At 39.8% G+C, this 22,830-nt stretch overlaps 1 protein-coding gene across 1 annotated transcript in view; it reads right to left on the minus strand.

Annotated features, from left to right (window-relative positions):
• mettl15 (methyltransferase 15, mitochondrial 12S rRNA N4-cytidine) overlaps positions 1-22,830 on the minus strand; it is a 37,190-nt gene that overhangs the window by 5,001 nt on the left and 9,359 nt on the right. Inside the window, exons 3-5 of the mRNA XM_079737407.1 lie at positions 8,597-8,733; positions 2,291-2,473; positions 228-406 (exon numbers count right to left, since the gene is read on the minus strand). Of these exons, the coding sequence (XP_079593533.1) occupies positions 228-406; positions 2,291-2,473; positions 8,597-8,733 (499 nt within the window). The remainder of the gene's footprint in view (positions 1-227; positions 407-2,290; positions 2,474-8,596; positions 8,734-22,830) is intronic.

Consider the following 22,830-nt stretch of genomic DNA (forward strand, 5'->3'; position numbering starts at 1 on the left):
ACGGTGGTGGGGGAGGCGAGGACGCTGTGTGGATCGGGGCTGTGAGAATAGTGTGGGGATGAATGAGCGAAACAATGTGGTGACGGTGGTGGGGGAGGGGAGGGGGGCTGTGGGGATGAACGGATGAATGAACGCGGTGACAGTGGTGGGGGAGGGGAGGGGGCTGTGGGGCTGTGGGGATGAGAGTGGTGCTGGCGGTGGTGGTGTTGGTGGTGGTGGTGGCCTACCTGCCACCACGCTGGCCAGCTGCTGGGTGCGCGTGATGGGGCAGATGCTGCGCGCCTCCACGATGGCCGAGGAGATCTTCCTGGCGTGTCTCTCCTCCCCGTACGCGAGGAGGATGGACGCAAGGGACTTCTGATCCAGCGCGTTCACAACGTCAGCAGCGCGCGGCGTGTCGGGATACCTACGCACACACAGGAGCCCAATTAGGTTGCTCCGACGTCACGGCCTCGCTGACAAAGATCAATCCTGAGCAGGCACCGCCGCGCTGGAGTCGATGCCCCCGGAAGACAAAGCAACGCGGTCGCTTTAACGGGGAGGTTGGTATTGCACACTGTTCTGAAGATGTCGATTTTCATTTGACATCAAAAGGTCTATCCAACGCTGCATCCTTACATTTGCATTGGTTGGCTGTGACAAATTGACAGAGAAGGCACAACGTCAGCATGCTAATGTGTTACATTGCATGGGTCATTCATATTTGAACTACTAACAGGTTCCTGTTAGTCATGCCGTTATGCCATTTGTCCCATTAAATAGCATCATGTGGCTGAGCCTCCGTTTGTCCGTCCCAGAGAGATGATGTTAATACAAAAAAAATACATTTTCTTTATTTTGCATTAGCAATAACCTTGTAAGAGTAACATTTAGAAAGAGCACACTATGCAGGTGTGATAACGATTTTAGATTAGTGGGTTTAATCTAAGCCTCCTTTGGATCTACATGAGGGAACTCTACAGGGCAAACCAGGGTTGTCTTTCTTACAGTAATTATAGCACTATCTCATTTACGAAATTTAAATTGGCATGTTCAGTTGGGGGGTTATTGTTGTAGCACGGTGGGTACAATATAGCCACTGCAATGTGTGAATTTCCTGTTCAACGATGTGAGTCACGGTGAGACAAATCAAAGTCATTAAATGGACTGCCTTTATACAGCGTTTTTCTAACCTGTGCAATTCAAAGCACTTAGAACCTCACGTTCTCCCATTCATACACACATTCATACACCTACTGCACGCGTCAACCGTTCGAGGGAAAACCCTACTACTGTAACTACTGGAGCAGTTAGAGTGAGGCGTCTTGCTCAGGGACACCTCGACACTAAACCAGGAGGAGCTGGGGTTCAAACCAGCAATCTTCTGGCTGTCGAACAACCTGCTACTGCCACACGTGGTCTTGTTGACCGATCGCATGCAGTAGTGTATTGGCGGGGCGTGTGAGAAGATTTGACTTGTTCAGTCGTGCAGAGTACTTGCAGCAATAGAGGCCCAATGGGGCGCTTTGATTTGGTTTTGATTTAGATTTTGTCCGTGTGAACACGGCAATTTTGATTATGTCCCAAGAATATTGGGGTCTTTAGCGCTGGTGCTGAACTGCAAGGTGAATCAGCCTGAGTGGAACTTGATAGGTAACTTCAAAGAAAAAGACAATATTTGTTAGTTCAATGTTGCACTGAACTGCCTAAGGGGGTAGAAAGGGAAATGTAAGTTCAGTTGATGGTCTCATTCTATATACATTAATACAACCGAGAAGACCCCTTCTTTTACTTACCCTCGCCTCTTATTGAAATGTTCCCCTGCGCTCGAAATTCATAATTATTACACTGCCTAAAACGCAGCCACCTTCTTAGCTCAGAATTCTAACTGCGTGCCTCAGTCTCTTAGTCCGTGAGCATGCGCAGTGCTAAGTCAATGCAGAATTTAAAATGTGCATTAGTTTGTTTGTGGGCACTAATGGAGAAGCTAGGGCTGCTTCTGTTTGTTGAAAAAAACAATGCACAGCTATGGGAGCTGCCCAAACACTTGTTTGGAATGTAATGGAAGGTGGGAAAAGTAGATTTCTGTTTTGTCCTCTTTGGCAACATCTTTGACGATAAGCTGTAATCATTTGCAGAGTTTCAAACAGGGTCGCCACCGACAACCAGTTTGTAACAATTGTAATGCTGCTAATGAAAGGGCCTTCATGAGCATGCCAAAATTCTTTGAGATTACCACTTTAATTTAAAAAAAAATTAAAATTAAAAAACATAAATTTTCATTTGATTGACCTGCGTAGATAGAACTTGCCTGTCTCCATCCATCCTCATGTCCAGGGGGCCGTCCCTGCTGAGAGAGAATCCTCTCTGGGCCTGGTCCATCTGCATGGAGGAGCAACCGGCATCAAGGAGCACCACGTCCACCCCACCTGGCCTCACCTCCTGCTGAAGAATAAGCTCGCTGAACCGGCCCAGCAAGGGCTGGAGACGACCACTAGGAAGATACACAGTGGAAACACAGACACATGGAACTGTGTGTCACTTCAAAGCAATACACCAGGATTATCATAACAATTTTGAAAACAACGCTTAAAATTGGGAAATGTTTTGCAAATTGCACTTCCCAGAGTAATAGAAATAAAAGATTTGTAGTCCATGTGTTGCTTAAGAAAAAGAGGGAGGCCAACAATAACTACAATATGAACCCCCTTCAAAACAGCAATGTATTTTTACCAGGTGCTTTATTTATATTTATTTACAAACTATATTTCCAACATATGCCTCACTGAATATAGAAAAAATGCAATTATTATTTAGGCTTTTTGCAAGCACAAAAATGGTAAGCATGACTCATCATTCACATTAATTTCACATATATACTGAGGGACTGTAACATTAATAGAACACAACATGCTGATTATAGCGTTATTTTTTTTAATAAAATGCACTTGCTGCTCATTTACCAGGCATATTTTAATATCTCAGGGACTTCCTTGTTGAGCTAGTTCCTGTCTCCGAGTGACCCCGTACTGGCTCAGTGCACAGGTGCTGAGATCCTCAAATCACATTCATGCATTTTTCATGTGACCTTTAAAGACATCCTGAACAAAGATGATGGTGGCAGTGAGACACGCATATATCCACCACAGAGAACCAGATCTCTGCAACACGCTTTTTTAACCTTTAGGTCAGGACCCCATGTGTGACCCCACCTCCACCCTTACGAAATCCAACACACACAAGACTTCCGATACATATAAAGTGGCAGTGGTGCCAATAATGTGCTTATGTTGTTTACTGTGTGTTTCCTAAAGGAATGGAAGCGGGCGTATGTGGTGCACTGGGTATTGGGCTGAGGCATGGCTGTTCAACAGTTCTATGTGCGGCAGCGATCATGAGGATAAATCATCCTCCAGATATAACACCATTCTGATGCTGATGAAGACCTTCCATTCGCCTCCATTTTTCCTGGGTTATTTTACCAGCCGGAAAAGGGAAGTGTTCCCCCCCCCCCAACACATTTTGGTTTGAACTGCCTTCCTAGTGCATCGCATCTTTCAGGAAAGCCTTAACCATCGGAGAATAAGCCAGTGTTCTACACAAGGCCAGGCTCTGGCATGTCCTCTATTTCTACACCCACGGATGATAGAGAGAGGGGCAAGCGAGCATCTCACCCACGCTGCAAGGGCTTTCCTATTCCCTCGCTTTTTCTTATTCATCGTCTTGCATAGTCATTATTTGTTGAAAAATCTATAGCAGAGGATTTCTCGTACTCCCCCATAACATGCGCAATCCCTCTCTACCTCCTCCTTCCTCTCAAACGCTGCATAACAGAGGCACCACCTCCTCCCTGGAACACTTGTCCCTTTGGTTCACAGAGGCAGTTTATAAACAAAGCTCTTAACGTCAAAGTTTTGGAGCATTTTGTCTTCTGGGATTCTGGTTTAAAACTGTGTTTATTTGTTTTGATTCCCTTATCCATGTCTTGAGAGTTATTAAAGGAAGGACAATTTGATTTTGCTACAGTCAGTAAGGACAAATACATTGGGTTGGCTGTATGAAAATAAGCCAACCCAATGTCAGTTGATCAAACTTCAATGGCAAGATGTGACCAGCAAAAACAGTACACACCTGTTTTGGCAGATGTCTACCGCAAAAACAGTCTGACCATATTAGCAGTTGCATAAGTAAGTTGTGTAGGTTTCAAACATCTCAGAACCTTTTGTTATTGCCTTGGCACATTCTAAATGGGTTTTGAGAATTAAATGGAGCAGGTGTAGCCTACAACCACAACATTTGCTTCAAAGAGCTACAGTTCTATTGTGGCAACTTTGTCAGGCATTGAGTTGTATCAAGTCAAAAGTAAATCAAGTAATTTTTGTATGGCCCTTAATCACAGTTACAGCCTCAAAGGACTTCAAAGGACAATTTTATGACACCACCTTAGCCCATCTTCCTAAAGGGCAAGAAAAAAACTCCCTTCATTATCAAAGAAGTATGCTTGGAAATTAAAGAGGGATTCCCCGTTCAAGGGATGGTTAGGAGTGCAATGGGTGCCAACTTTGACAGACACCATAATGGTGAGGGAGTGTCGTTCATTTAATTTCCTTCCTGATATTAGAAATTCAAATGCTGATGTCATTCTGTTTTTCTTACCAGCTTTGTGTGAATAGGAACCTTTGGTAAGAGACGGTGAGGCAGAGGATGTAAAACAGTGAGGACCACAATCAAAGTTCTGTTGATCAAAACAGCTGGAAAAAGGCTTGATATGTTGTTTATCATAAAGTGTACATGGACAGCATTGACTTGTCAACAGCACCAAAGGAACGTATATCTGCAGTTTACCATACAAACGACACTCACAGTTTGGTTCTCTCTTGAATACACAGCAGAAAATAATGTTCACTTTAGGTCCTTTCATCTGGGAAGTCAGCAATAAAAGAAACATTTTCAATTGCCACCAGTTTTAAATTCAATTCTGACACTTGAGTGCAAATAATTTTCATAAGATGTATTATTGCTGCGTGGACCTTGCAATACATATAGAAAGAATGTGAATTTTGAGTATTGGATAATTTACAACTGAAATATGAACAAACTAGCAATCCCTGTGAGGCCATACATTTCAATTCGCCATTCAAAATGTGAGGAATTGGAATTCAACTGAGCTCCCATTGAATGAGGTTGTTTGAAATAAAAAATGCAGCTGTATCCATTATTTCATTATGTAATTATTTAACACCTTAAATACACTACTTATTGGTTGAATTAACTGAAGAAACTTAACTTTCCCTCTCCATGTTCAGTAATGAGGATAATCGAGATTATACTTAACTAAATACAACAACACAAATCGTTTAAATCAAATTGTATGCATGTTTACAAATGTATACAAATCGGCAATAGAAACATAGAATATTTGGTTCAGCTGGAAGAGTCAAAATGTTATTCTGGATAACATTAAATTAGATACGATTTTAAATTGGTCTGTCAGCACAATATACAGGGCATTTATATAATCTACATTTCAAAATCAAAATGTAAGTGCTGTTAATACATAGGATTTTATTTCGATTCATAAGTGGTTTCTCCGTTGGCTTTTCCCATTAAATGTGTCATTAGTGTGGCTGTTTGCCGACGTACCACATTAGTGCCTACATACCAGAAACAAGCTACGCACAGCAGCCTCCTCTAAATCATGTTTTTCCAAGCCACGGAAGGATTCAAAAATATGCAAAACAGTTACATAACATTTTTTAATTATTAACTTCTTTATGTGGCTTATACACAGGGTTGGAGATATAAATGTCTTATGTAAGGCCTTTTATTATTAAATAGGACAAGTTTCAGTAGTGTATGAGCTGAGGTCCAAGAGTGGGCTCAAAATTGCTAGGAAAATCTTGCTTGGATCTATTTATAGGTGACGCAACCCACAACATTGACATCATTAGAAAACCAAAATGAGAATCATAATGCAAAGTCTGGCCTTTGGCCATAAGAGGTTGGATGTGTTCATTCAAAAACATAAAATGACCAAATGTTGAAATCACCTCCTGTATGGAACCAAACTTTCTGACCCCGAGCACCACAACCTATCATGAGAGATTTGTTCTAGTAAAAGTAGGTTTTGACTGAGGAATGCTTCATGAAGAACCCTGTCAATATCCATATGGTCGCCGGTGAGTTGGCATGACATTGAGGTTATGTGAAACTTTTTTGTAATTGTTATTCACAATGTTCAAGGCCAAAAGTGTTACAAGAACGGTGGTACAGTTGCAACATGCCATTCAATGTATACTAAGGTAACAAGTGCAAGCGAATATTTTAAAAAAATCGGGTCACACCATGTATAATTACGACCAACTGGAGAAACGTATTGTGGTTTTCTCCACAAAACAAGTCCTAATCCAGCAATTCTAGTATTGGCAGCCTTCACAACAGAATGTGTGTGAGTGCATGCTCATTCAACAAGACGCATTGCCTCTTCACAAATCAAGCCTGAAATATTCCCCTTGTTGACCCGCTGACTTCCTTTACCTGCGTCACTGAACCATAAGACAAGATACTGATTGATTGTTTTCTACAGGGGGGCCAGTAATGAAAATATCTACAAAAAAAGGTGAAGAACATCTAATAATTATATTTTGGTTGGGAATTAGTCAACCTGAATCAACCTTCTAGGGAAGCTTCATTTTAAGTGATGTACTTAAAATGTACACACATTTTCTTTTTAAACCAAAACACCTTCAGCTAACCAAAGGTTAGTGCTTGGGTGTTGAAAGTACATTCATGTCTGTCCCAGACACAATGCAAAAATAAAGTGCTTGAATGGATCCTTATGGACCAACTATGTTGTAGTTTAGCTCAAGTGTTAGCCTGCACTTAGAGGTTTCAGACATAGGAAAATGTACAGATGACATTGTGGAGATAGCTGGGGTGCTGTGGTAACTACAATGGAGTGTGTCAAACATGTTGGAACCTAGTACGCAACATGGGCTATTAACATGTCGTCAGGCATTTCATCATCCAATGAAATCCCTCCCAAGGCAGCATCCGTCAGTGTGAGATCATTCAGAGCGTTTCTTTGGGACTTTTGTTGGCGTTTAAATTACTTTAAGATGTTACTGAATAAACTCAAAAGGTTTGGTGGTTGCTAGGTTGGCGCCACTGTTGCTACCCATCTTCCTGTAGCAGGGTAAGCTGGCCTCAAACATAAAATATTTCTATATTTAAGTAATGTATGTAGCAGTGATTTTGTTTGTTTGCTGCTTATTGATATTACGCAAAGACAATGTTGCAGTGGGGCTTCACCTTGTTAAAATCTCGAAGATGTACATTGTCATCCTGAGCTATGTGCATCATTGCAACTCCATTCTTCTTCACTACCAGATGATAATGAATCCAAACAGGAGCCCACATGTGAGCAGAGGAATAAAGTGAGGTTTGTTTCCTGATGTGTGAGGTCTACATTGATACATGAGGTAGTATCAAGGCAGGGATCAGTATGATGTTCTAAAAGGATTCACACAGTGGAAATAAAAATCAATACATACAAAACACTTACCTACTTCAAGACAGACCAAGTATCTACATTCACGCACTGAAGCGCTGGGTTCTCCCAGAAAGACGTCTCTTTCTTTGCAACCTATTTAACTACAAGTGACTAAGGACAGGCTCCTACACAGTATGCATTACCAATGTGTTCTGTAGAACATGGAAGGAGGAAGGGAAGCAGAAAACTCTCCAACCTTGATGTGTGGGTGCAGCGTGTGGGTTGCCAAGGTCTTTTACTCAGGCTTCCAATAATATTGGCTAATTGCTAGATTTCTCCAGCAACTCTTAACTTACATCACGAGTGGGTGTGCAAAAGGCTTTAGGACGGGGGTATAGTGCGGCTAACAGAATGCCATGCTTGTTCTCCCCCCATCTCTCTCTCTGTTTGTGCTCCTTCCCTCTTGCAGCTCCAGTAGATTCCCCTGAGAGAGGTTTCCCCAAGATCTACGTACAAGGATTCCTTCCCACGCCATCATCTCATTTTCATCCTCCCTCCCTTGCCCACGCACGCACACGCACAGGCACGCACCAACACACGGTTTTCTCTCCCTTATTAGACATTGTGTCCTGGTGTTTCCCTGTTTCTTTTTTTTTTGCTCATGCTCCATTCTCTCTCCTTCTTCTCTTCCTCGCTCTACCCTAATTTCTTTGGGTTTGTCCTTCCTACCTCCCTCCTGCCCACTCCTATCTGATGGATTCTCAGTGGGAGGCAGCATCTCCCTCACGCTGCAGTCGTGGGCCGTTGCTTCTGACAAATGACACGCCGGGCCCACCAGCGTGCGTGGGGGTATGATAATCTTTAAGACGGAGGAGCGGCTGAGAATGGATTGTGCGACTAACGGGTGTTTGGATTCGTATTGAGTTCGAGAAAAGTGAGGGAGATGTGTTTCACTGCAACACGGTTGGCAGCTAAACGGATGTTTACCAGAGGCCAGAAATAACGTGTGCGTGACTATGATGGGTGGATGCTTCCACAGGCTGTGTGCAGAGTTTGCACTATCATATTATTAGGGATACATTAAATGACGTATCTTTGATGGATCGTATAAATAAGGAAACTTACTTGTACTGCTTTGCTAGCTGCTGGGCCAAACCGAATGCCACAGGGTCTCGATCTAGGGCCAGGACCGTTACATCAGAATACATATTCAGTATTTCTTTGGTGTGACCCCCGCCTCCAAACGTCATGTCCAGGACCACCTGCGTAGAAGATGTGAATGAAATGCTCAATGTTAACTGTGTGATCCGATATAAGGTGAATCCATGAGCAAGCAATTTGGCTCCGACAACCACCTTTGTTGCCATGGTCGTGAGCGTTATTTATGGGAGGAAGGCATTTATAGCCTAATGGTGGAGACTGGATTACACCCATCCATCCCAACAGTCACGTTAAACTAAAATGACCCAGTCTGGGAAAGTACCATTGAACTCTATATGTTTAAGACACAGGCCATGGAACTATGAATCTATGATAACTTTGTAATCTGTGTCCTTGAATGAATGGCAGTTCTTTTTTGCAGGTGTTTGGTGTGTTAAATGTTGTATGTTAATTATCTGGAAGTGACTTAATAAAAATATTAAAACTTAAATATTTTCTACGAATATTTAGAGAGCAAGGATTTATGGAGGCTCACACCCTAGGTGTTTAGTTCTAGTTGGTTAGCTAGCTGTGTTATGCATTATATCCACTGTGAGCTGTTTTATGTCCCAATCACCATACTCCAAGAAGAGTTTCTGCTGCACACCAATAGGCCAGTGATGGGAATCCTATTGTGGTAGACGAGGTAAATGCAAGTAAAATTTAAGCAGCTACTGTAAAAGAAGGAAAAAAAGAGGGGAAGGCATCCCCGCAAAGTTTAAAAGTTGTACATTGTTGAACATCATCCATGTCATGGAGTATTTTGGTTAGTCAGACACTGCTGTGACACAGACCCAGTCTGACTAACCATAGTACAGACCAAGTAGGACCCCTAATTCAGTAAATAAAAATAACACAGGGAACAAATTAACAGAAAAATGTCATTAAATAAATTAAAGCCAGTTCCAGCCCCCGTACCACCAATGTCTCTACCGAAGGCCACCCAGACATCCAGAGAAGCAGATGCCCCACAAAGCACCAAAGAAGGATCCCAACTGGAGCACATCACTTGTGTTTTGGGAGCTTTTTGTTCGCGTTTGAGAGTTGTACTTGAATAGCTTTAGCTGACAGTCCTCACAGGAACAAAGTACTCATAGTGTGACCCGCTTCTCACCGTCACCATTAAATGTGGTCGCGGCAACGCTCGCCTGACTAAAGAGGGGAATATTGAGAGCAACACCCTGAAGCAACATGGTTGATGTGAAAGTCGGTATTCTAAGCAGGAGCGACGTATAAATAACAACACGACAGAATGCCAAACATTCATAGTACCACTAGTTGTTTCCAGTTCCCTCATCACGTACACTGGAGAAAAACAAGTGATATGTTGTTCAGCATCGGCATGGCTTAAACACCTGCGGTGGTCAGTGCAGCTGACCCCAACTGAGGAAAAACTAACTAGCTAACCATGACCATAGAAAGTGTGGTGGATAGGGAAGAACTTGCTTAGACGATTAACCTCCTTCCATTTAATTAATCAATTCCTCTTTTGATTCATATAGCATTTTCAGGTTCGACACAACAGGGTTAGATTGTGACACTTTACATTGAATTCAGAAAATCCTTGTTAGAATGTAAATGTGAACAACTCAAGGATATACGAAACCAGTGAACTGCAGCCCTTTAAGATTTACCTAAAATTTTCCTTGGAATTATATGGCAGGTATAATCGTCTACAGGCATCAACAAAAGGTGGAATAACTGCTTCTAATTGTTTAAACTTATGCAAGGCTATTTTGACAGCAATTTGAACTCTCTGGCAGCCAACAGATGGGAATTGCACAATAGGAAATGCCTGCTATTTCCCCACAAAAACATTAAGCATGTCAATCGATAGTGACGTGGAAGGTGGGGTGTGTGCGTGCATGTGTGAGGGAAGGAGTGATCAATGGCGTTTCCCTCTGCCTGCTAGCGCACAGCACAGCAGCAGATGGGGGGGGGGGGTGTGGGCTAGTGTGATGACTCACACGCATAATGAACTTGCCTGTTGTGCTGTTCAATACAAAACAGGAAAAAGAAAATACAACAGCAACACAAACAGTAAAGTAAGAAAGCCTTTACCTTCAATGTGGACATAAGCCACCTGAAGAGAGAAAATTGCAATTTACTTATTTGCAGTATTCTTCAAAGAAAACAGTGTTCACATTCCCATATGTGAACGCTGTTTTAGGATAATTCCTATTCTGCCCAGATTAAAAAAATCGAAATTCTGAAATTCTTTCATAACTATTTAATATAGCTAACAATATCCCAACCATGATGTAGTGCGGCTCTCTATTTTTAGAAATTATTCCGGAAATAATCCATTAACTGAGGACTAACTGATCAAAGAGCTTATCTTTCACGTTGCATCACAGAGACCTCAAATCCAAATGGACGATATGAAAATACTTAAGATTAAGGGAAAAGACTTGCAGCATTCACATTAATATTAATTTAGAGATACCAAGAGTACCGGCGGCATTGAATGTTTATAGTACTCATAATGCAAAAATTAAATGTTATCCCGAGAAAACACTCACTCAACCCAAGACTAGATCCTTTACATAAAAACACAAGATAAAGGGCAATATATGTCTGTGTTCCTGACAGAGTGGTGGGTGTGAGAAATGTTATATCCATGACCAGATAGAAAACAAACTCTAAAGGGTTTTGGCTACATTTGGTTTGGCATTTGCAAAGTTGATTGGCATTAGGATTGAGTCATTCACATTGATATTTCATACCAAAGGGTGTCAGCAAAGTTCTAACTACTAGCTGAATCGTGACCAGGAAATCCTAAAAAACAAAGCAGCCAAATAATCTATAAAATATCAAATGTATAGCTCCTCCATTATGCATACATGAAAAGAAAACAGCTGTTTTTAAGGTCTTCTGGATGGGACGTGTAATATCTGCCTTTCCCAGCAGAGGGAACAGAAGAGTTAGGAGTGGTCAGAGTGGTGCAGTACAACATAAAGGGAAAATGCAAAGCACCAAACTCAACCAAAGTAAACCAAACAACCCCAAGGCATTCTTAGATATTTCCATTTAAACACAACTGTCATAGTTCTCATGCCTCCACTAGGTTAACTGATAGCAGATGATATATATAGCAAATCGTTTTCCTTTGTGACTAGTGGATTTATACATTTATGCATATGGATGAGGTGGTTCAGTCTGCTCATGGGGGAACAGAAAAAGAGACAGATCGGGGCCATAATACCCAGGGCTTACATCTTAGATGCGTTATTATGGCTAAATTCATTAGGAAAAGGGGGACAGGAACCTGAGAGAGGGCCGAGTACTCATCTAAATCCTACTAGTGTCTCCCCAGCCTAGGTCAGTTACAGTGAGGGATCTAAAATGTCACTGAGGGGAGTTTTTACAGATCTTGTTACACTAACAGACAGACCATTAGGGAGGCAGATACACGGCTACCGGATCGCTTTTCCTTGTCGCGTCCGTTGCCATGGAAAGGGTGTAGGTGCTTGGTTTACGTTTCCCTCCATCACACAAAGTTCATTGCAAAATGCAAGGACACAGAGGAAAAATATATACTATTTGGACTTGTGAGCGAATGTTTTAGATAGCTGAATTTAAAGGCGATGACGATGGCATAGTTCTAGCGTGCCGAGTATTTACCTTCAAAACTTTGAGGAAACTTTGGGCTCACTGCTCAAACTAGAATTCCCAATGTGAATGTTTGGTAAAAATGCACATCTTTGCATGGGCTACAATAACATTTGATTTTTGCCATCAACAAGATTCCATGTTTATCATCAACTTTTGAAAATGTTAAATAAAAATACTCATAATTAATATAACATCTAATAAACACAAGTGACACAATGAGAAAAACATGCTTAACAAGTAACTTTCACCAAAAAAAAGTAAAAAAAGTAATTATTTAAAAAGTCATACGTGTAAGGCCCAAGCTCGCTGGGTTTTCCTACATAGCATATGATAAGTGGGGAAACTCAACAAAAGACAAAAGGTTATTGGATTTTGTCATCATTGACGATGACTGTGACCTTTTCTCCACCCTTAAGCAGTGGACAATTATCAGACAATTTTGTCTGGGAGTAATATGCATGCTAAAAGTACACATGAAATAGAATAGGTTTCAAACTGTGCCAGAGGGCTGTTTCAAGCGGCCTGTCTGTATGTCGAAGTAATCTCTCTTTTGTCCACGGAATGCTACATAGTTAGGACAAATACTAACATTCCTTTTCTATTCAACACTGGGTTAAATCTTTTTGCAAGAGTTTAAATAAAGGCATCTCACAAGGCATCGGTACTAGTTTAGACATGCTTTGGTCTCTGAAGCTTTTGCATTCGATTTTAGGTTGGAACACATTTTTGAGTATGGTTTGCTCATTCCTCATTATTTAAATAATGAGCTTTTGATTGAGGCATATTGCATTCAAAACATCTGCGCCATAAAACATAAAATCTAAATATGCTATAAATATATGCTGCTATACTGGCATATAGTATATGATATACATGACCTTTATTCGATCTAAACATGCAATGCACATACACCTTAGTAGAGGTCATTAAGTCGAAGCTTCTCCTATCCATGCAATCAAAAATAATACCATAGCAGATAAAGGTTGGTGAGAATATCGCAATGAGTGACAGCTGGTCAAAGAAGTGATTGGATCCTGAAAAAAGATGAAGGAGGCTCCTCTGTGCACTCATGAGTCATCACTCTCCACTCCCACCCCCAGTCAAACTGTCTGTTTCTGCTTGTAGCTTCAATGAGCTCTGGTTTATTTTTATGTTTTTCTAAAGGAGAAATGTAACCAGTATCGCCGAATTTAGCCTTGAACAGGCAGATATGTATCATCAACACAACAGGATCAAAGTGTGTGTGAATCAACACGCGCGTAGGCCTAATGCATTTTTCTTACATCAAACCCTGTTATTATTATATGCAATCAAGAGCGTCAGCACTCCGCTGACGATCGCCAATTACAAGTTCTGGCCCGAGCATCTTGAAGCAGCATCTCTCCTACTACGTGAGAGGTGGGCAGTCAATCTATTTATCAGACCTTGTCTAACGGACTGGAGGGGGTGGAGCTGTTAAAAATATAGTTGTCAAAACTGGTCTAACAGTATGTCTTAAAACTGCACAGCACACATACTTTCTTAACTATTTCATAATACATAAGCATTTCAATTTTGCTTGATTCCCCACATAACTATTATCAATAAACTGCCCTACATGGCGAAGATTCATCTTTACATATTTAGCTGTTTTGGTCGTTTAGATCTAAAAACCATTGTGAAAAAGCCAAGTAAATCGTGTATTCATAGTCATTTCATTCCATGCAATTCTGCTTCACCAACAATATACACCGGTTTTCTCAGGAAATAATGACTTGATCATTCTTTGACTCCCTGAATCATTATTGGCCAAGGTACATTTTCCAAATGTTTTTGCTGAAATTTTCAAGACGGTGTCTTGAGCTTGGTTAGGATATAAGTAGAAAGAATGTCTCTTATGGAGGATCCTCAAATATAACAGCCATTATAATATAAAAAAATATTATAATGGGAACAACTCAATGACTCATCTGTCTCACATCGCAAAACACAACCAGTTCTGGTCCATATTGTTTAATAACCTTTAAACCTGTCAAAGGTGACATCTAAACTGGTCAATCAAGGGGAGAGATCTCAGTTTACTTGTTTAAATACTTTCTAATGGCCTTATGGGAGACTTTTTCAAGACCATCTCACTCGTTCAGCAATGTAGTATATAGTCTAATAGCTATAGCTAATTGACAACAAATGTTGCCTTAGCAAAAAGATTTTAATTTGGTTTAGGTTTTATGTGGGCCCTAATGGGAAAAATAAAAGGTTATCACACACAAACACAAGGAAAATGCAATGGACATTTAAAAAAAAAAAACACAATCAGGCTTTTTTTTGCCATTACTATGATGTTGAAACAGTCACCTGTATAGGCCCATAAAAGGCTGATATAAGGATCCCTAGAGTAATTTCGGAGGACAATGTAAGTGTCAAATGGTAAACACCTATCTTCGCTTGACATACAATTCTTGTGCGCAGGAGAAAAACCGAAAGTTGCTTATAGTTGTTCCTTTGGGGATGTGGATGATGAGAAAATAATGGAATTGTACTAATTCTGTCCTGTTGGTCCTGTTTTAAGGTCTCGCTCCCAACTCAGACTCCCTTACTTTAATGGGACTACATGGTTGCCAACTTGGGTAGCCACAGTTCAAAAATGGTTTAACATGGCCAAATATGGTTGCCTGTGGCAACTGTAGAATAGTCATTGTCTAGCATGTTGAAGAAAACTTAACCTGGGTTTTCGGTCTTCACTGGGGTCCACAGCAATACTATACAGAATAAGTCATAGCAATGGAAGACTGATGACATAATTATTTACATATATCTGTCTAGGGTGGGAGAGCTTGAGGGGCATTGAACTGTTCTAAGTCCAACCTACCTTTATGCCCTGTTCACATTAGATAAATATCTAGATTCTACATTGTTTTTAAATCTAGATTGTATTGCTATGTATAGATTTTTGCCATTTTACACAAATGGCCCAACTGTCTCAGCCTGTTCAGACCTGGGGCAATAAATAAAAAATCCCTTCTTGATATGCGCACCCACATACAGGTTTCAGGTTTGCACAACATCCATGGTTGGCAGAATCTCTTAGCTGCGCACGTGACTTAACTCTTCAATGAGAAGTTCTTCATTGAGAATCTATCGCTAGTCAAATTTGATTTAATGTAGCGTAGACAGCCGCAAGAGGTGGTTTTAATAGTGTACATATTTTGTACTACCATGCATTTCTTTAGATGGATAAGACTAAGTTTTCGTATTGCAATCTCACAACCCCAAAATCTGGGATTAGATGAGTTTGGAAAGGCTTGTATAAAAATGGCCTTAAAGATTCTGAATACTTTTAAGGATACTTATGTCCACATTTTGGCTATTAAATGCAGTTTAATTCTTTGCATTGAGTAATTTTAAAAGTCCCTAGTTGCGTCCAGGACAAATTATTTATCGAGAAACAAATGTTTTTCAGTGGTGTTAGAAAATGACTTGAAAATGTTTTGAACATAAACAATCGGATAAAAGACCACAAAAACATATTAGACATGAAAAAACATGTATGGGTTGCCGTACGGCTCATTTGACTATTGGTCTCATTGAGCTTGCTTTGCCCTACCTGCCAAGCCACTCACCTTGCTCTACCAGGAAATTACTCTTTGAAGAGTTTAATTTCAGTGTCTGATATTGTAATACAGGTCATCATGTATACCTGCCATCCTGTTTTAGTGGTAATTGCTTGGAAGGTGCGCATCAGTATTGCTAGAACTACATGAGTATACTCTGAACGTATTGGTTAAGTAACACTAATAAGACATAAATAAAAAACGCTGTTAACCTATATATCAAATGTTCATGCTGCATATATATGAGCAGCAATAATGTATTCCTTGAATGAGACGCTAACTTAGTAAACTCTGACCATAACATAAAATGGAACTATTCTTGTATTGCGGCGCCTTTGCTGTGGCGAAGTAATGTCAGCCTGTCAATGGTTATTTTAATACGTCCATGGTTGTCGTGCCACATTTTCTGTACTGCCGCTTATTGGTTACTCAAGCTTTTTTTTTTTTAAATGTGACACTTTTTTGCACCATTACGTAATGTGTAATTAGTCTAATACAATTCGGGCAATATTATAAATTTCCTCATTATGGCAAACTTGCATACTGCATCTTTAAATTATTAAGTGGCCATAACTAATATATAAATGTGGATATAAATGTGTAAAATGCATTATTTACAGGACAGCAGAATAGTTAGAGGGAAAGTGAAAGACCCCTACAGTTTATTTAAACAAGAACAAAAGTAAAATTAGGTCAAACGTTATGTAGCATCTCCATTTAAAATGACTATTCGCTTCATTGCTGCTGCTTTGAACCATTTCTCTTAAGCATTGCACTCTTGTCAATATGGTGTACAAACAATGGAAACTATATATAGACCAAATGAAGAAAATGGATTTGAAAGAAGGGGGTTAAATCATCAACTATATTTACAACATGTAAAGAAGCTTGAGAAATGATGGCTTCCTTTCCCCGAAGGTGAATTTCACGGTACTAAAGCAAGACAAAAGCAGAACAGGGCCAAGTCCATTAGGGAGTGTAAAGAGGAACCAAGCTAAATGAAACTTCACAGTGGAAGACATGCTAATAGGGAGAGGGAGATATCTAGAGGCATTTGAAAGGGATGTTTCCGGTCGTTTGAACGCTGGTTTGACCATACAGGGTGAAATAATAGGAACTGGAGAAACAGGAGGGAGGATGTTTGGGATAGAGATGGAGCAAACATACTAATAAAGTTGTTATCTGCCCTCCAGATAACACCAACTGCACATGTTCCTTCTGTTAAAATGGGTTGTCTTTTTAGTGTGCTACTTCAGCCATAATGACTGAACTCGTTTTAACGTTCATGTATGAACCAACAATGATACACCACATTTTGTACATCAAATTTAACATTGAAGATTTGAGACATGCGCAACTTGAAGCAATGGGTCAATCTTTGTATGTGTAATAACAAATAACATATATAATGCACACTTAATTTAAATGTATTCAAGTCAGATAGTATCTTGTAGAAACATGAAATTAAAAAACATGTTGACAAAGGTGTGTTAAATGGTATGCTGCACCTGCCTTTCGTATCATGAAGCTCTTAACAATAGAAATACTAACCTCAGGATTAAAGAGCCTACTCAACCCCACCTACAAGCCAAATATGAGCTTTTTCTTTAAATCAGTGTTTATTCTAGATGTGTTTGAGTGGTACACACCATGTAGCAGGCCATGACATAGATCCAATGCAAACAGATGGTCCCATGCTAAAAACCAACAGCAATAACTGGAGTGTACACCTTTTCCTGTGCTCATTAATTTGACTAAAGATAAGGTTTTGCCTTGTGCCAGCCTAAATAACTTTAAAATGCTTCTAATGTGATGCAGAAATTGACTGTGAGAAATAAAATTATTAAATAGAAAAATAAAGTAAAAAAATTAAAAAAACTCTTACTCTTACTGTGAGATGGTGTCTGTAAAATTGGGTTCCACAAAGAGGATTTTGTAAATAACTAAGTGCAATGCAATATGAACGGCAATGCAGTCTAAAACTACTAAAACCCTCTCCATGCTAATGTTTAGTTGTACATAAAAACTGCCCCAAACCACTCTGGAGCAGCATGCTACCTGCCTTCCTCAATAAGATAAAGACAGCTGGACAGTGGACAAATAGAAGCTCTCTTTGTTGGCGTTAATCATCACTTGTGTCCTCCATCCCATTGAAAGGGCAGGACATAGCCTGAGCAACATAAGTCATTAATTTGGGATTAGCATCAACCAGAACATAACATTTGAAAACCATAAATGTAACTTTCCCATGACCTTTATTCCTAGATGCATAGCTGTTCTCCATTGCTTTATCACTGCAAGGCTGATTGACTGAAGTGCACTATTGACATGGGTATTTTATTTTTTTAAGGACTGAATACACTCATAATGCTGCACATCAGTGAAAATGGTAAAAATAATTTCTCTACTTTCTTTGTCAGAAGGGGAGCATGCGTACTCCCATGGCAGGAGCACCATGGTGTTGTAGCTAGTGGGCATGCTCAGGCTGGTGACCAGGAAGTCGATACCACTAGACAGTGTGGCCGTATCCAGGAGGAGCACGTGCAGGGGCCATAAGGACTGGCTCCCCAGCAGGAGCATCCAACACCACACAACATTTCTGTCAGAATCCAGGTAAAAGTGTAATCAATCCTTTCCAACTGCTAATTTTTACTTTCATGAATTACTTCAAAATTCTCCTGCTGAGACACTCACCTCCATCTTGAGGAACTAATCATTCAATAAACATTATTGCGCAACCTCCTTTCAAACAACAGCCTGCTCCGGCAGACCCCAGCCACCAATATCATCTCCTGCACGATGGGAGATCCATCATTTTGCTCCAAAATAGTTTTAAGGCCTGAAACATTTCACGTTGTTCTTTAAATGAATGAGTGTGTTATGTATTTTATCATTGTGTTGTTACTATTCTCAGTCTGCTAGTTGGCGTTTTACAGATAACAATTTTAAATCCAGATAACATTTTTATTTAGAAATAAATCTTTCAGAATGATTTCGGTGTGAATCCACACAAACCTATCGATAATGTTGTTGGCCAAAGATGAAAGTGATTATTATGAATTAACATATTTTATTTAAATCACACTTTAAGTTCCATTTACTTGCACATACACTAGACAAGCTCAGTTGTTGCTGAGAACATGCAATGCAGTGAAAAGGAAAAGTGGACACTAAAGAATGATTACAGAATATCTATTCCGCTTTATATACCATTTCATTTGAATAAATACATGTCTTGATATATATATATATATATATATATATATATATATATATAATTAAACTTTTTCATGAGTCAAACCCACATGATTTAATTAGCTTCATATTGAAAATGTGCTATTATTTAAAATAATGTAAAAGACTATCCAAATAAAGCAAGGCAGTTTCCAAGCCTCACCGAGAACTCTAATCAGAGACGTGTTGCAAGAATGAGTCATCTCCATCTAGTTCCACAGGGCATACATCCGATTAGCATAGCCACGCTCACACACCAGAAGCAAATGTAAATATTTTAATACAACCCCTATAACAGCATCAATTCTGCATTTGGGTGGGCTTCCCAGTGTTTGTTTTTTCCACATCCAACGATATTGCATGCATGCCAATAAACTAATAACAATACCATTTAAGACTGCATTCAGAAATGATTCCCAGGGGTCCACCTTGCAGAGGCTTCAGCTCTTTCATTTTTAATGGATCCATGTTTATTTTGCCTATCATTAACAGGCTCATCAATAGCATGGCAATCCAATGTCTTAAAAAACACAAAAATACATTTGAGCATTTTTTTACTCAGCCCAAAGATGACCCAAAGACTTTCTTTCAACAGCTTTAAAATTGATTTGTAAGGTGCCCACAAACAAATCTCTACATAAGTTGTGTGCGAACCTAGAACAACATGGGATATCGTTTTGTAGTATCAGAAAATTATGTTTGAGCGTGACCATGTGTGTAATAAAGATGTCTGAGGCTGAATTTCAACAGGACAGTGTGGTGAAGCACCCACAAGGGGGTTGTCTGTTCAACAGGGCCAAACAATTTGGTGCTTCATAGACTGAGGCAGCCCATTTGGCTAATGAAGTCCCAGACTGTCTTTCACACCACGCCCCCATCACTCCACTATGAAATGCTCTACTCGTGAAAGTAATGAAGCAGGGAGGGAGAAAGACTCTTCTGGCCACTGATAACCTCAGACTAAACTTGCAACCTTACGACACAAGGGCCTAATATCTGGCCGTCAATCAGCCCTAGCGTCCCTAGCTGGAGTGTTTAATTACAAGGATTAATTATTCACCAACCTCCTCTTTCACTACTTGGTGTGGCCAAAAACAGAGGAGGAGTTAAACAAAAAGTTTAGAAACAAAAACAAAACAGACAATATGTAAATGGCACTGAAAACTAAATTACATCAAATCCACACATTTGTGAAAAGTGTAATTACTATAGACTCATTTTATCAGTTTTATAATTACTATATACACTAACAACAGCGCTTTTCATCTGAACTTTGTCTGGCAAAGACATCGCATGAAAAGATTCTGCAGATCTTTTTGACCTTGTAGACACATTACAGTGCCAGAAGTACTGAACAATAGTGCAAGTTAAGAATCAACGGATCTGACGTAACACAAAAATTTACGGAAATTGACTTTCTACAATTCAAGTTCAATTTCGCTTAAACAATTTGAGGAGTCAGAGTAAAAAATAAAAATGAAATTAATCAAATGGTAGAATGAATGAAGGATGTTGTTTGATCCAGTTTTTGTAGACAAAATAGGTAGATGGCCTTATTATGCGAGTAACATGAATGCAGTAAAGTCAGATAAAGACTAAACTGCAAGATAATGTAAATAAACTTCTGCTCTTACTTCCACAGAAAATGAATGAAAGGGGGATTATTTTTCTTTGAAACTTTAGAAGCTGGAATCAAATAACAATGAATGACACAGATACACCACAGCATGTTCCAGAATCCAGTGTGCAGGAGAACCCAGACCCATAAATTATGTGAACCTTGTATTGGGAGCAAAAAAATGACAGGTAATTTTTTTACTGAAATGTCTGAAAACTATAGGTTTCTGACTGATGCTCAATGCCCAAATTAAAATAGATTGAGATGTCAACACATTAAATACGTCTGGCCGTTTCTTTCTCAATGTTTTAACCTATTGCAACAGCCCCAATTAAAAGCAACAATGTTTCTCCTGTTGATAAGTTTTAGAAGTGTTGTCATTAGTAACCAGTAGGTAGGTAGACCTACCCATCTACAGGTAGACACTGACCTGCCGTAGGTGTCTACAACCATTGTACAACCTCCCTCATATTTGTTTACAGGGGTATGTTGAGTTCCTCTGCCCAACCATATCTTAAAGTGCCATTCAGAGGAGTAGGGCTTTGCATTGTAAAATATGCTCTACATACAATATTGTAAACTTTCTATGAGCGCAAAGTCAATCTCAGCTTAAGTTGAACTGCTCAAATATAGGAACAAGGACTATTGTGTCATCTTAAGAAACAGTGCCTTTATATGTTACCAATTTACATGATGGCTATTCTCTACTAGACTATTAAGATCACATGGTGATTTGAAGAGTGCGACATATGAAGGTAAGATTTGGGAGTTGTAAAGAGAGACAAAAGAAAACAAAAAGGTACTTTCAAACTAAACAACCAAAAGAATGTCCCCTCCCTCTCTGCTACCTCCGTCCAACATTGAGAAGTGTTGCATTTCACGCACCTGTGATTGACAGGATGAATTCCTCTAAACCAATCCGGTAAGAGATGCCCTGATTTGTCAGAAACGACCTAGAAGCAGTCTAGAATCTAATAAGGCTCATACAGAGACAGGTGCAGCCATTTCCAAATGGATATTCTCACAACGAAATTTCACTCACCGATGGGTGAATGATGGCTATGCCCTTTCTAACAAATTACACTCAAATAATAGCTGTTAAATCTTACCTACAGCAACTTTAAAGCAATATTCCACCTGTTTGTAGCCTTGTGATACAATCCTGATATTCATGTTTGCGTTTTGCAGTGAATATCAGTCTAGCAATGGCTAGACAGCAATTTACTTCCAAATACATTTTTCAAAAGACTCCATCCGATCTTGTTAGTTCGTTTATTAGTTGTCCCCTTAGGGAAATTCTTTTTCAGTTTCCTTCCGTCAATTCTCATCTTAATTTCTCGTCATAGGCACATAAAGAACATGCATAAAATAAATGTATACATTTGACATTGAAGACAACAGCCATACATTAGGGTTGGGATACAAGGGAGATTCTCATGCTCTCTCTGCTCTTGCCGAATCCGGTTGGAACTAGGGGAAAACTATATTCTAGTTTTCAATGCAGATTTCAGTTAATTTTCCGTATAAAGTAATTTCGATTGCTCCAGAAATTGCTACTCATTCCTTTGGCACCACCATCTTTTTTATTTATTGGCTCCTATTTGGCAAACAATCGAGTGCTGATTGGTCCAGACGAGTCAATATCTTTGGAAAAACTCTTAACAGGATCAAGTCCAAACTGTTCTGTGCAGAGAGAAATAATGTGATCACTGTAATAGTCAGACTCTTTTATACAAAGCGACTAACAATTACAAGTACATTTGTCAGAATAAAGAGAAAAAAACGATATATCGCTGTCGGTACAGTAAGGATGTTCATAGAAACAAGTGCTAAGCACTAACAATTGATAGGTTAACCCATTACCCATACACAACAAAGATAGCTAGGATGAGATGCTACACAATGCTAAGTTATATGTGCCAGGACGTAGAAAATACTATACATACAATAAGTGTTGTTATAGGGTGTACGAGAGTATGGGAGGACATGGGGCGGTGGGGGCTAAGGGGATAGGCTTAGAAGAGTCCAGGTAAACTTTGAACAAGTGAGCCTTGAGTCTCTTGTGGAAGCTGTTGAGCAACTCTGCAATCCTGACATCAGCA

Source organism: Pollachius pollachius (genome assembly GCF_949987615.1).
Source record: "Pollachius pollachius genome assembly, chromosome: 5".
NCBI lineage: Eukaryota > Metazoa > Chordata > Actinopteri > Gadiformes > Gadidae > Pollachius > Pollachius pollachius.